The sequence below is a fragment of the Rattus norvegicus genome, chromosome 15 (assembly GCF_036323735.1).
Source record: "Rattus norvegicus strain BN/NHsdMcwi chromosome 15, GRCr8, whole genome shotgun sequence".
NCBI classification, from domain to species: domain Eukaryota; kingdom Metazoa; phylum Chordata; class Mammalia; order Rodentia; family Muridae; genus Rattus; species Rattus norvegicus.
Window position 1 is genome coordinate 44,364,613 of NC_086033.1, and position 11,968 is coordinate 44,376,580.

At 50.4% G+C, this 11,968-nt stretch overlaps 1 protein-coding gene across 2 annotated transcripts in view; it reads left to right on the forward strand.

Annotated features, from left to right (window-relative positions):
• Nucleotides 1-11,249, forward strand: part of Clu (clusterin) — a 39,243-nt gene extending 27,994 nt beyond the window's left edge. Inside the window, exons 3-10 of one of the 2 annotated variants that reach the window (NM_053021.3) lie at nucleotides 1,544-1,664; nucleotides 3,248-3,396; nucleotides 4,768-4,938; nucleotides 5,494-5,905; nucleotides 6,801-6,905; nucleotides 9,580-9,806; nucleotides 10,550-10,725; nucleotides 11,015-11,243. In NM_053021.3, coding sequence (NP_444180.3) covers nucleotides 1,571-1,664; nucleotides 3,248-3,396; nucleotides 4,768-4,938; nucleotides 5,494-5,905; nucleotides 6,801-6,905; nucleotides 9,580-9,806; nucleotides 10,550-10,725; nucleotides 11,015-11,024 — 1,344 coding nt within the window. In that variant the 5' untranslated portion in view covers nucleotides 1,544-1,570 and the 3' untranslated portion in view covers nucleotides 11,025-11,243. Of the gene's footprint in view, nucleotides 1-1,543; nucleotides 1,665-3,247; nucleotides 3,397-4,767; nucleotides 4,939-5,493; nucleotides 5,906-6,800; nucleotides 6,906-9,579; nucleotides 9,807-10,549; nucleotides 10,726-11,014 lie in introns of both variants that reach the window. The other variant, XM_006252094.5, reaches the window with a different exon arrangement.
• Nucleotides 11,250-11,968: the final 719 nt, after the last annotated feature.

Here is an 11,968-nt window from a genome sequence, read left to right on the forward strand (position 1 = left end):
CTCTAGACCCCAGGCTCCTTACAGCTCATCTTGCTACTGCTTCCCCTCCCATTCAGTGACCTTCCTTGCTGCCTGCTTCCTCTTCTGGGCATTGTACTGTCCTCACATCAGAAGTTATTTCCAAGGCAGTTAAATGGTTTTTCCAAAAATGGTCACACTTAAGGCCTCTCCCACCTACAGATATCTCTGTGGCTTTGTCTCTGATGTGGCAAGGGGTCTGTCCCTGCCTGGGGCATTTCAGGCCTCAGTGAGCACCTGGGAGGTCTATGAGATCAGGGCCATCCTGGTGGATCATGAACCAGGGTGGCCCAGCCACCCACCCATCCCTGGGAAAGTGCTTGTCTCTTCTCCCACACCACTCCTCTGCTCTGTGTGCATAATTATGCCTCAGGAAAGGCCTTGCCTATTAATGATCTGCCCAGTGTCCTGATGGGCCTGCCTAGCTGGGAGCAGGTTTTAAGAGCAAGGCATTTCAGGAAGACAGATCGCTCCCCTTTCCCTGTTCTTGTGGCTGTAGGAAGCTGGTGAGCCCAGATAAGCCATTCTGGGCAGGGTTAGAGATGCAAGATGGGTGTGTGTGTGTGTGTGTGTGTGTGTGTGTGTGTGTGTGTGTGTGTGTGTGTGCTCTTTATGCAACCAATCCAGCTTCTGGGAAAGGATCCATTGTGTAATACTGGGGCTTCGGCCTGTGTCCCCTGGCTCAGGGCAGCCGGCCCAGTGGTGGCTGGGGCACCTTGGCAGAGCATGCTAGTTCAGGCTTAGAGGGAGCAGGCATGTGAAAGGGATTTGCTGGAGCCAATGGGCTTGTCCTCCTGAAGGGGCTTTCCTGGGGGCTCACTGCTAATCTCTGGCTTTGTCCTTCCCTTTTCTAGTGCTGCCTTCTCTACAGTCCTAAACAGTCCCTCCCTTCCCTTTTTGATTTTACCCAACTCCCCTCCCCAGTCCATACTCAGCCTGGCACAAGCTTCACCCAGAGATGGTGCATTGGGTTGAATTTCCTGTGCTGATGGAAGGGCGTGCATATTACCACGGACTCCTGAAAAGCACACTTAGACAGCCTCGGGAGGCTGAGGGCTCCCCTAAGGGGAGCCCAGGACTGTGTTGTGAGTGAGGTTCAGTCCCATGGAAGGGATTGGCGAGGCATGTTTGCACGCTTCAGGAGAGGCATCTTTAGCATTTGGCATGTTAAATATGCTTTGGAGACAAAGAGGTCTGGATGCAGGAAACTTATCTGCCCTGCCTCGGGGATTTATGGGAAGAAAGGACTCTGCTTGGAGCTTGTCCCTTCCAACTCCAGATAGCCTGGGTCCTCTGTGCGGCTGAACCACGGTTCTTCCCAGGGCCCCACTGCTTCCATTGTCTTTTGAAGGCATGAATTTAATCTTGTTTTTGTCCCCACGTTCTTCAGAAGTAAACTGCAGTGATGCCAGATGGGGAAACAGATGAGGGCCACGAGTTCCAATCCCATCCCACCTCCCCTCTCAGGAGCAGAAAACCCCTAAGCTGCCCAGAGGTTACCATGACATTCTGCTGTTCTTTGCAGGACTCCAGACTCCAAAGAGGCCACACCATGAAGATTCTCCTGCTGTGTGTGGCACTGCTGCTGACCTGGGACAATGGCATGGTCCTGGGAGAGCAGGAGTTCTCTGACAATGAGCTCCAAGGTAGACTAAACTGCTGTCCCTCTGGTGGGTCTGGGCAGAGCCACCCCTCAAAGTTCAGTCCCTAAGTGCTGAGGGCTGTTTGCATACTGCACCTGGGACTGTCCATGTCCTCTGCACTCTCAGAGTCTCTAAGCTCTAGCTCTTGCCTTGGTGTTTTTGTGGTCAGATGCCTTCTAGACATTGGCCTCTGTCTCAAGCTTCTCTGTTGGCTGCATGCCATACCTTTGTTTCCTCTAGGTCCCCTTACCTGGCTCTCCTATTCTTCTCTCAAAGCTGTGTCCGGACCCTTTGAAAGTTTGTCAGTCTCCCCTTTGTGTGACAACCAGAGTTCTTACCAATGTGTCTCCAAGCTGATTTCCCCCTGGAAACCTTGCTCTACCAGTTTCCTTCTCTGGAAAAGGGCAGCACAGTTCAACATGAAGTAGTCAACTGAGAGCGTTCTCTCCCTTCCTCCCCATCTTCTAATGCTTTTCTGGAAACCCGCCTTTCCTCCCTCCTTCTCTCCTAATCTCCCGCTCATAGCTGACCAGTTCTGTGAGAATTTCATTAAAAATAATATGATCTGACTCTCTGATATGGATATGCTTGGTGAAATGACTGCTGTGGTCAAGCGCTTAGCTGCCCATCACCTCAACTTATTGTTGGGTTCAGACACGTGAGATGCATTATTCACTTAGTGCACTTTTTTTTTTTTTTTTTTTTTGGAGCTGGGGACCGAACCCAGGGCCTTGTGCTTGCTAGGCAAGCGTTCTACCACTGAGCTAAATCCCCAACCCGACTTAGCGCACTTCAAGGGTAGAACACATTATCAACCACGAGCTCTGCTCGGACCGTGGACCTTCAGGCTTAGTCATGCATTGAGACTCTTGCCCTTGGCTCGGCAGCCCCCCCCCGCCCCCATGCCCTTCTGTTTGGAAGTGTTTGGCAGTGGCATCAGGTAGAACACAGCAGAGGTGTGGGAAATGGCACTTGACACAGGATAAGTAAGTGGTACCCCGTGACATAATGTGTCACTGCCTTGTCACCAGGGCTGAGTCTTGGTTACGGTCTCTATGGTGAATGCAGCTCTTCATTTATCTCCCCGTCTCCATGGTGTTTGGTGCCAAGTCACTCATCTTCCGGTCACCATCACCTGACACTGTGCATTGCAGCAAAGAAGTGCCAAGACTGGGTTAACCTGAATGTCACAAAGATCGTGTCCAAAATGGCACTTTTATTATATTTTGATGCTTAGGTTAACTATCTTTTTTTTTCTGTTTTCCTTGAAATATCCTCTGTGGCTGTTGGCTCCCCAGGGTGGCATGGTGGGGTCAGTCATACATAGTATGGCTGCCCTCTTTGCACCACTCCTGTGCTTCTGAGCTGTGACGCAGGGTCTACCATGGACCCTTTGATGAGACCAAGGGACAGGACTGAGGCCACAGGACTGCCACAGGCTGGGGGTAGTAGTGACAGCATCTCAGCTTGACAGCCTCCAACACTCCCATCAGAGCATGGCTTTCTCACCGTCCCGCCGGCTTCCAGGCTATTTCTCCAGCCATTTCTTCCCTTCTCAACTCACTGTACCTTCCTGTCTCTCACAGAACTGTCCACTCAAGGAAGTAGGTATGTTAATAAGGAGATTCAGAACGCCGTCCAGGGGGTGAAGCACATAAAGACCCTCATAGAAAAAACCAACGCAGAGCGCAAGTCCCTGCTCAACAGTTTAGAGGAAGCCAAAAAGAAGAAAGAGGTAGGGCCCAGCCTTGACTGAGCCCTGGCTCTCCCTGCTGGAACACGGTGGGCAGGTGCCTTGCTGGGTTGCCATGGTGTCCTGGTGCAGTCTTTGCAGGGCTTTGCTAATACTGGGCCAGACTAAGGAGCCAGGAAAAGCACATTCGCTTGTGGAGCCTCAGGGCTGAGGTCTTGGATCTGGTTTCCTTGCAAGTCTGGCCCAGGGCCTGAAGCCAAGATTCATTTCAATAGGTTTTTCTAACCCTTGCTGTGTGCAGGGCATGGTGCAGGACTCGGGAGAGGGGTCATGGCAGCACCTGGCCACTTCCCACCACTCTTTTCTTCTGTATTCAAAGTGGCTCTTAACATGAATGTGCTTATTTTTAACATGAATGGCAATATTTTAAAGTTAACGTAAAATCCTCATGATCTATCCTTAGACATCCATTCATCCCCACTCAGCTTCGGGTGTGGGGTTGGGGACCGTTTTCAAAGCCCTTAGCAGAGGCTGAGGTTATGGGTAGAACCAGGCCCTCTATAGATTGTCCCTACCTGTGATAATGCTTACTTTATAAATTACAGACAGTAGGGTAGGAGCAGCAACGATGACGTAGAATAGTTACAATGTTACACCAAACAAAAGGTTATGCAGATGCAATTTCTCCCACTCTCAGAATATCTCAGTTCCTCAGCCTCAGCAACACTATTTTTAGACTGTGGTTGACCATGGGTAGCTGAGAACTGATAACGGGGGACTGCCCTGTTACCATTTGTTTAACTTGCCTTTTCTACATGTGGACGTCTATGTTGACCCTGGTACACACACACACACACACACACACACACACACACACACACACACACACACGAACACACATACTAGAACTTATATACAGATCCATCCACTCATTTATTTTCCATATCTTTATGTAGACGTACACATTTGCTGTAAACTAATATCTCTTCAGGTGGAGAATTTAAATTTTTTATTTTGGTGATCCCTGGAGCCAATAATTGGGTCAGGGGGCATGGTAATGAGGTTGTGGTCGATTTGACTTCAGGTTGGATAGCTTTGATTTGCACATCAGGGGCCCCGGTTCTAATAGAAAGAGAAGACTGGCCTCTTTGGGGAGATGAGAAGAGACAGTGAGGTGGCATAAGGGAGAGATGGGTCCTGAAGAAGAGACAGTCAGAGCAGCAAATCAGAGCGGACAGGGAAAACTTAGAGAACAGCTGGGCCTTGAAGGATGAGAGGCCCCTGTGAGCGGTGTGGGGACGCCATGACGGATGGGCTAGAGCAAAGCTGTGGGCTGAGTAGCACCTTGTACACAGATGGGAGAGATCGGCTGGGTCTCTGTGTGGGTCACCTCACCTTGTCATCTCCCTGAAGGGTGCTCTAGATGACACCAGGGATTCTGAAATGAAGCTGAAGGCTTTCCCGGAAGTGTGTAACGAGACCATGATGGCCCTCTGGGAAGAGTGTAAGCCCTGCCTGAAGCACACCTGCATGAAGTTCTACGCACGCGTCTGCAGGAGCGGCTCGGGGCTGGTTGGTCGCCAGGTGAGAAGGAGACATGTCCATGGCCTGGGTTCTGGATGGGGAGTGTGGAGAATCCACGAAATAGGCCTCACTCCATATACTGGGTACAGTTGATTAGCGTTGCTTGACTGCATGCCTTTCTAGTGTCGTGGTCGATTGGTGATGTCTGACACGAGTACACATGTAGCCAATCATCATGGGTATGCATGACAGTCTTACAAGACCTTTAACCAGCTGGGTAAAATGGCCTCATGGTATGGTAGAACCCCATGCTCATATAGGAAAGGGGGGCTAAGAATATTTAGTATATTTGCATCAATTCTATCCCTACCTGTGAGCTTCACTGGTTGGGACTCAGTGAAACTCACTGTTTCCTGAAGGCTGAGCAGCCAAGTGGGAGCCGCTGTCCTTCATGACCAAAGATGAGCCCTCTGAGTTTCACCGTGAGAGGTGGCTGCAGGGCCTGACAGGGTATTCAGGAGGCAGAACAGCGGGAACTTGGGTGAGCTGCTGTGTGGTCACAGGGTGAGGCAGGCTGGGGTGCACAAGGCCTTACTGTACTTCTCTGGGTCCCAGCTAGAGGAGTTTCTGAACCAGAGCTCACCCTTCTACTTCTGGATGAACGGGGACCGCATCGACTCCCTGCTGGAGAGTGACCGGCAGCAGAGCCAAGTCCTAGATGCTATGCAGGACAGCTTCACTCGGGCGTCTGGCATCATAGATACGCTTTTCCAGGACCGGTTCTTCACCCATGAGCCCCAGGACATCCACCATTTCTCCCCCATGGGCTTCCCACACAAGCGGCCTCATTTCTTGTACCCCAAGTCCCGCTTGGTCCGCAGCCTCATGCCTCTCTCCCACTACGGGCCTCTGAGCTTCCACAACATGTTCCAGCCTTTCTTTGATATGATACACCAGGCTCAACAGGCCATGGACGTCCAGCTCCATAGCCCAGCTTTACAGTTCCCGGATGTGGATTTCTTAAAAGGTCAGAAAGCATTCGTTGTCTTTCCAAGACGGAATGGGAGTCTCCAAGATGTTTAGGCTCTGCTAGGGCTTGACATGTGTTTTATGTTCCCAGCAGCCCCTGAGGCTGGTATTTTCCCCCATTTGCAGGGTAAAGGAGCTAGGATGGGGGTAAAGCAATGCAGAAGGCAAACTGGGACCCAGTTCAATCTCACACTTGTAGAGCTTGGAGCCTGTGTTCTTTACAGCCAGCTCAGGGTGTGATCCAGCTGTACCTCCTCTAGGACCCTGGCTTTTCTTTCTTGGGAACTTTTGAGGATGTGGTGTTGGAGGCCTGCCTTTCCAGGCAACAGGTCTGCGTCATCTTAAAGAAGATGGTCATGACTGCGGCCTAAGCATGTAACACCTGTAAGGATGAAATGTGATGTGGACACGAGAAACCCGTGTCTGAGGAGTGATTTTCTTCATCAGTGTGTGTCCTAATGCCGTGTCCTTCACGGTATGGTTTGCACGAGAAACATAGGAAGGCCTGGCACCCAATTCACGTCTCTTGTAGCTCTGTTATCTAAGGATGGTGTATGTTGTCAGGACACACTTGTGCTTTCTGGGGCTTGATGGCCAGTTAGGGAGTACCGCCAGCCAAGGAGAATGAAGAACAGCCACGATGCCAGAAGGCACACAGCTGAGGGAATGTGTGAGATCTCTCAGAGGGAGATGGTGAGAAGGCAGGCAGTACCTGCTAAGAGCCATGGGAATATGGCTAGGGAGCCCCAGGGAAATCGCATGTCTGCAAGCGAATGACTAAGCTTCGTCTTGCCTGACCACAGCGCTGAGCAGAGGTGTGGGGACTCGGGGGTGGGTGTCTTTCCAATGTGACACGTGCCTCATTCTGCGCCCCTTTCTCCTCATGTGTCCAGAAGGTGAAGATGACCGCACAGTGTGCAAGGAGATCCGCCATAACTCCACAGGATGCCTGAAGATGAAGGGCCAGTGTGAGAAGTGCCAAGAGATCTTGTCTGTGGGTGAGTCGGGAACCAGTCTATAATCTGGGCATCTGACTAAGGGTCACCAGTGACTAACTGGTACTGTCCTTCAGAGACTAGTTCTCTGCCTGTGATCTGTAGTCCCTGGGAGACTCCTCCCTGGTGCATAGCTTACTATGCTCATACCTACAGCTTCGTTATTTGGGAGCTGGGGTAGAACCCGTGCCTCATGCATGCTGGGTGAGTGCTCTACCGTTGAGCCACGCCAATTTTACTTAGAATCAAATCCAGGGGCAGATTTTTCTCAAGTAGATGAGGTCTGTCTAAAGCACCCACCACCACCCTGGTGGCTCATGGCAAACCTGCAACCCGCGGTGGATATCTCCATAGAATTTAACCGTAGCCACCAGCAATCTGCAGCTCATTCCCCTGGTTGCTTTGTTCCACAGTGCCAAGTACAGTAGACCCTGCTTTTTAACTTTAGATTATGAAATCTTTGACAGCATGCATTTTGTTTAATCAGTGTTCCACATGCCTGGCACTGTTGCGAACATGTCACAGGTGTTTGTTCTCAGAATGATCTTGTGAGCCTGGTTCAGCTTTCTTTACATTTTGCAGAATGGCTACATGACTTATCTAAGATTACATGACATGAGACATCTCACTTAGGCTGTGCTCAGGAACAGCCTGCTGGGGTTTCTCCCTGGGAACCCTGAGCTATGTCCTTGCGATGGTGGTCCTTGATATCCTGGCCACATTCCTTTTGGTTGATTAGTCCCTCAGAAAGGAACTGTTTTCCTTCATCGGCTTCCCAGGCAGTCTGGGTATGGCGGCGGCACATCCCTATAGTACCAACATCTGGGAGGCTGAGGAAGGAGGGTGGTGAATCTGAGGCCAGTCTTGGCTGCATAGCAAGGTTCTGTCTCAGTGAAAACAAAATACAGCAAACCCAGAACCGTTCCCCACAGATTTGTCAGGTCTGGCGGTCAATCAAATGTTTCTGCTTTCAGTCCGGTCTTCACAGTGGCTCACGGTATACAGCGCTTCCTGCTCAGATCACAAGGAGTTAATCGTCCTCTTTGTTGTTTTGTCATATGTGTAGTTGGCAGGGACAGACGTTCAGAGTCTGGTTAAATATTCCCAGCCTCACTCCTGCAATGTTAGGAGCCCAGGAAAGATACATTACTGCTTTCAAAGGTTATAGTGTGAAATTATAAACAAATATGTACCCACACCAGCAGGCCGACCCCCAGGAAACCGTCAGGGATCTCTTCCATCAGGCTTAGTGACCCTCTCAACAGTCACCGTTTCTGTCACCCGCTAGCTCCTGTGTACGGTGCTTACAATGACAGGGAGGCTCCACAGGGACCTCTCATCTGGGACAACTTGACTCAGCCCTGCGGGTGGACCCGAACATGGCTGAGCATTTAACGTTTTTGGCTTCTACCTGCCATGTGCCAAGTGACAATCAGAAATATCTTCAGAACGTGTGGAATGTCCCCTGGTGGGTAGTGTGGTCCCAGGTTGAGAACCACAGTTCTACACCATCGGTCCCCTCCAGGACTCTTCCTTGTTTGGGCTAAGAGTAAGGGTACTCAGGCTATTCCTCAAAGATTTCTTCTCATCTGTGCTGCTTGTCTTTAATCCTCTTTCTTGCCCCATGCAACATTTTATCTTATTTAGTATGAATGATTGCAGCTGTCACGTGGGGCACAGAGGCTCCCTTGTCTTGCTTAGTTTTGATACACAGACTCTCCTAGATGTTTTAAAAATAGTAGAGGAGGGGGTTTTCAGAAAAAATGGTTTTCAGAAAACATGGGCATTTTGTAGGACCCAGATGCCTGATACCTGCAATGTACTCATGGACCAGAGGGAAGACACCAGTTTTCCTGTTTTCTGTAGGAGCCTTCCTGGCCAGCTGTGGGTGGACAAGGGCAGGCAAGGACCGACCCTCAGGCACCGGATGCCTGTGTTTTGTAGCCTAGGAACCTGGCTGTCTCTTCTGCAGCTTGGGTTCTGGGAAAATGGTATTGTGGAATTTCTCAAATATGTTCCAAAATAAGCTTGGAGAATGTTCTAGAACCATGGTCTCAGGGGAGGAAGAGCTCAGGTTGAGGAGCTGAAGATGCGGGTTCAGTCCTGGTTCCAGAGATTGCTTCCCCTCTAGATCTGGGCAAGTTCCTTACTTCCAAAACCCTGTTTCATGACTGGTAAATCAGGAGTGTTGATGCTTGTGTCAAGCCCAGCATACTTTGAGGCACACAGTAGGTCCACCTAAGGGAATAATGCTCCTCTTCTCTGTGGAGTGTCCAGTGCAACAGTAGCTTCCTTCTACTTGGAAATGAGCTAAGGGGGGAGCTAAGGGAATGAGAATAACTCCAGGTCTGAGAACATGGAGTAGTTGGTGTCAGTACTCTCCAGAACATGGTCAGTGGCATTGTGACAGGTCATCGAGATTGGTCATGCCTACCACCCAGAGAGGATTCAACCACACTGCTCCAACACAGCCTAGCATGGGCACTATTGCCTCCCAAAGCGTGAAGGGAGCAGCCCCTTGATTTCCATGTCAGGGGGACTGTTCTGTGGGAACTGTAAGAACTGGTTTGTAGACTTCCATTGAAGAGCTCCTCTGCTTCAGATCCCAGAGGCTGGAGCCATCCCCCTTAACATCTCTCTCATGCTTCTGCCTTCTGCTTCTTTCTTCCCTGGCCAGACTGTTCGACCAACAATCCTGCCCAGGCTAACCTGCGCCAGGAGCTAAACGACTCGCTCCAGGTGGCTGAGAGGCTGACCCAGCAGTACAACGAGCTGCTTCATTCCCTCCAGTCCAAGATGCTCAACACCTCATCCCTGCTGGAACAGCTGAACGACCAGTTCAGCTGGGTGTCCCAGCTGGCTAACCTCACACAGGGCGATGACCAGTACCTTCGGGTCTCCACAGTGAGTAGTATCCCAGTTATTTGATGAGGCTAAGGCCCACGTGTGATCCAGAGGTGATGGATGCCTCTTAGAGGTGCCGTGGGACAAAGGTTTACACCATCAGGAACTGGGAAAACCATACTCGCGTTGTAGCATTGAAATGCCTTCACCCCTCGAGGTCAGATATCCAAGTCTTATTTCCAAGATGAGGAAAGAGAGAGGTTCTGTGGCTTGCTAAGTAGACGGAACTTTGGGCAGCTTCCCTGAGTCAGCCTGTCAGCTGCTGCTTTCTGCCCAGGGCCATGCTGAGTGCCGCATGAATTAGTGTTAGCCAGTGAGATCGGCTTCCTTTAGTGCTCACAGCCCCCCTCGTCCTCTTTCCACCATAGACTGGCTAGCATTTGTACAAAGCAAATGTTGGGGTCAGGTGTTGTGGTGAGTGTCTGTAAGCCGGCACCAAAGAAACTGAGGCAGGAAAGTGGAGATCTTGAGCCCGGGCTGGACTATACAGTGAAGGCCTCTCTCAAACAAGGCAAAACAAGAAGAAAACATTTGACAATCATTTCAAGTTTCTGGGGTGCCTACTTGGCTAGTCAGTTTTCAAATAACATCTGTCCCTTCAAATCGAGATAGTTTTGCTCAGAATTCTCTGAACATCTTGAGTAGCAACAGGTAACCTGGAGCTCCATACTTGGTTGCAGGGGCAAAGAGAAGGGCACGCTCTGTAGACATTGTGCAGAGACACTTCTCCTGCCTTCTTCTAGGTGACAACCCATTCTTCTGACTCAGAAGTCCCCTCTCGTGTCACTGAGGTGGTGGTGAAGCTGTTTGACTCTGACCCCATCACAGTGGTGTTACCAGAAGAAGTCTCCAAGGATAACCCTAAGTTTATGGACACAGTGGCAGAGAAAGCGCTACAGGAATACCGCAGGAAAAGCCGGTAAGCGGGCAGCCTTTCTGTGACCCTGAGGGCTGATAAACAAGTCTTTCTAAACAAGACCCTGGAGGACTGGAAAGTCCGAAGGAGCCCAGAGAAGGAGCAAAATATGCATTCTGGATGCAGGGCCTATCCCTGAGGCCAGACCCCACGGGTGAGCTAGGAAAACCCCCTGGGGATTTTATTTTCTTTGCTCTGGGAAATATTTTTCCTCAGTGGCAAGGATGTGGGTGTTGGTGGCTGCTTCTTGGGGGATATTGATTCTCTTCTCTACTCTCCTTTTTTTTTCCAGCATGGAATGAGACAGAAGCATCAGTTTTCTATATGTAGGAGTCTCAAGGAGGGAATCTCCCAGCTTTCCGAGGTTGCTGCAGACCCCTAGAGAACTCCACATGTCTCCAGCGCCTAGGCCTCCACCCCAGCAGCCTCTCCTTCCTCTGGGTTCTGTACTCTAATGCCTGCACTTGATGCTCTCGGGAAGAACTGCTTCCCCCACGCAACTAATCCAATAAAGCCACCTTGCGATACGTGTGCCTTGGGCCCGCTTTCATATTTTCATACTTGATTCTCCTGCAGGCCGCACATCTTCATTTGATATGGAGAGAAAACAAGGAAGTAGCTGGGTCAGTTGCTAAAGCACTTGCCACATAGACATGAGTTTGGTAAAGTCAGGCATGGTGGCACCCTCTTGTAACTTAATCTCGGCACCTCAGCGCTCTCAGAGCAGAGGGTCCCTGGAGCTGGTGGGTGGTCGGTGAGCGTCAGGCCCCAGTGAGAGATCTTGTCTCAGAACACAGGTATGAGGAGACCAAAGAATGACACAAGGCCACACATGTAGAAGAAATCTCGAAGTTAACAGCTGAGACTGTGTAAGAGTCTCCATATACTGAAGAGTAAAGAGTACTCATGACAACTGGGGGGACCTCTGGCTTTGGGGGAGAGGTTTGTTCCAATAAGCTGCTGAGGCAAGTTCCTGAAGCCAGAAACTTTTCCCTCCCACCACAACACTGTCCACGAGTTCTGACAAAGTGGGGCAGTCTCCCAGAGAATGCACTGAAATTAAGGCAGGAAGAGCTGCTAGTGGGACACATGGGTTAATGTGTAACTGACAATTTCCTGTGGAAACTGCTCAGCAGAAGCCAAATGAAGAGGCAGTTTTCTTGTTGTTTGTAAGAACATGGGAACCTGGGACACCTTCCGGACCATGGCGTCTCCCATCACTGTCCCTCCATACAATCTTTACTTC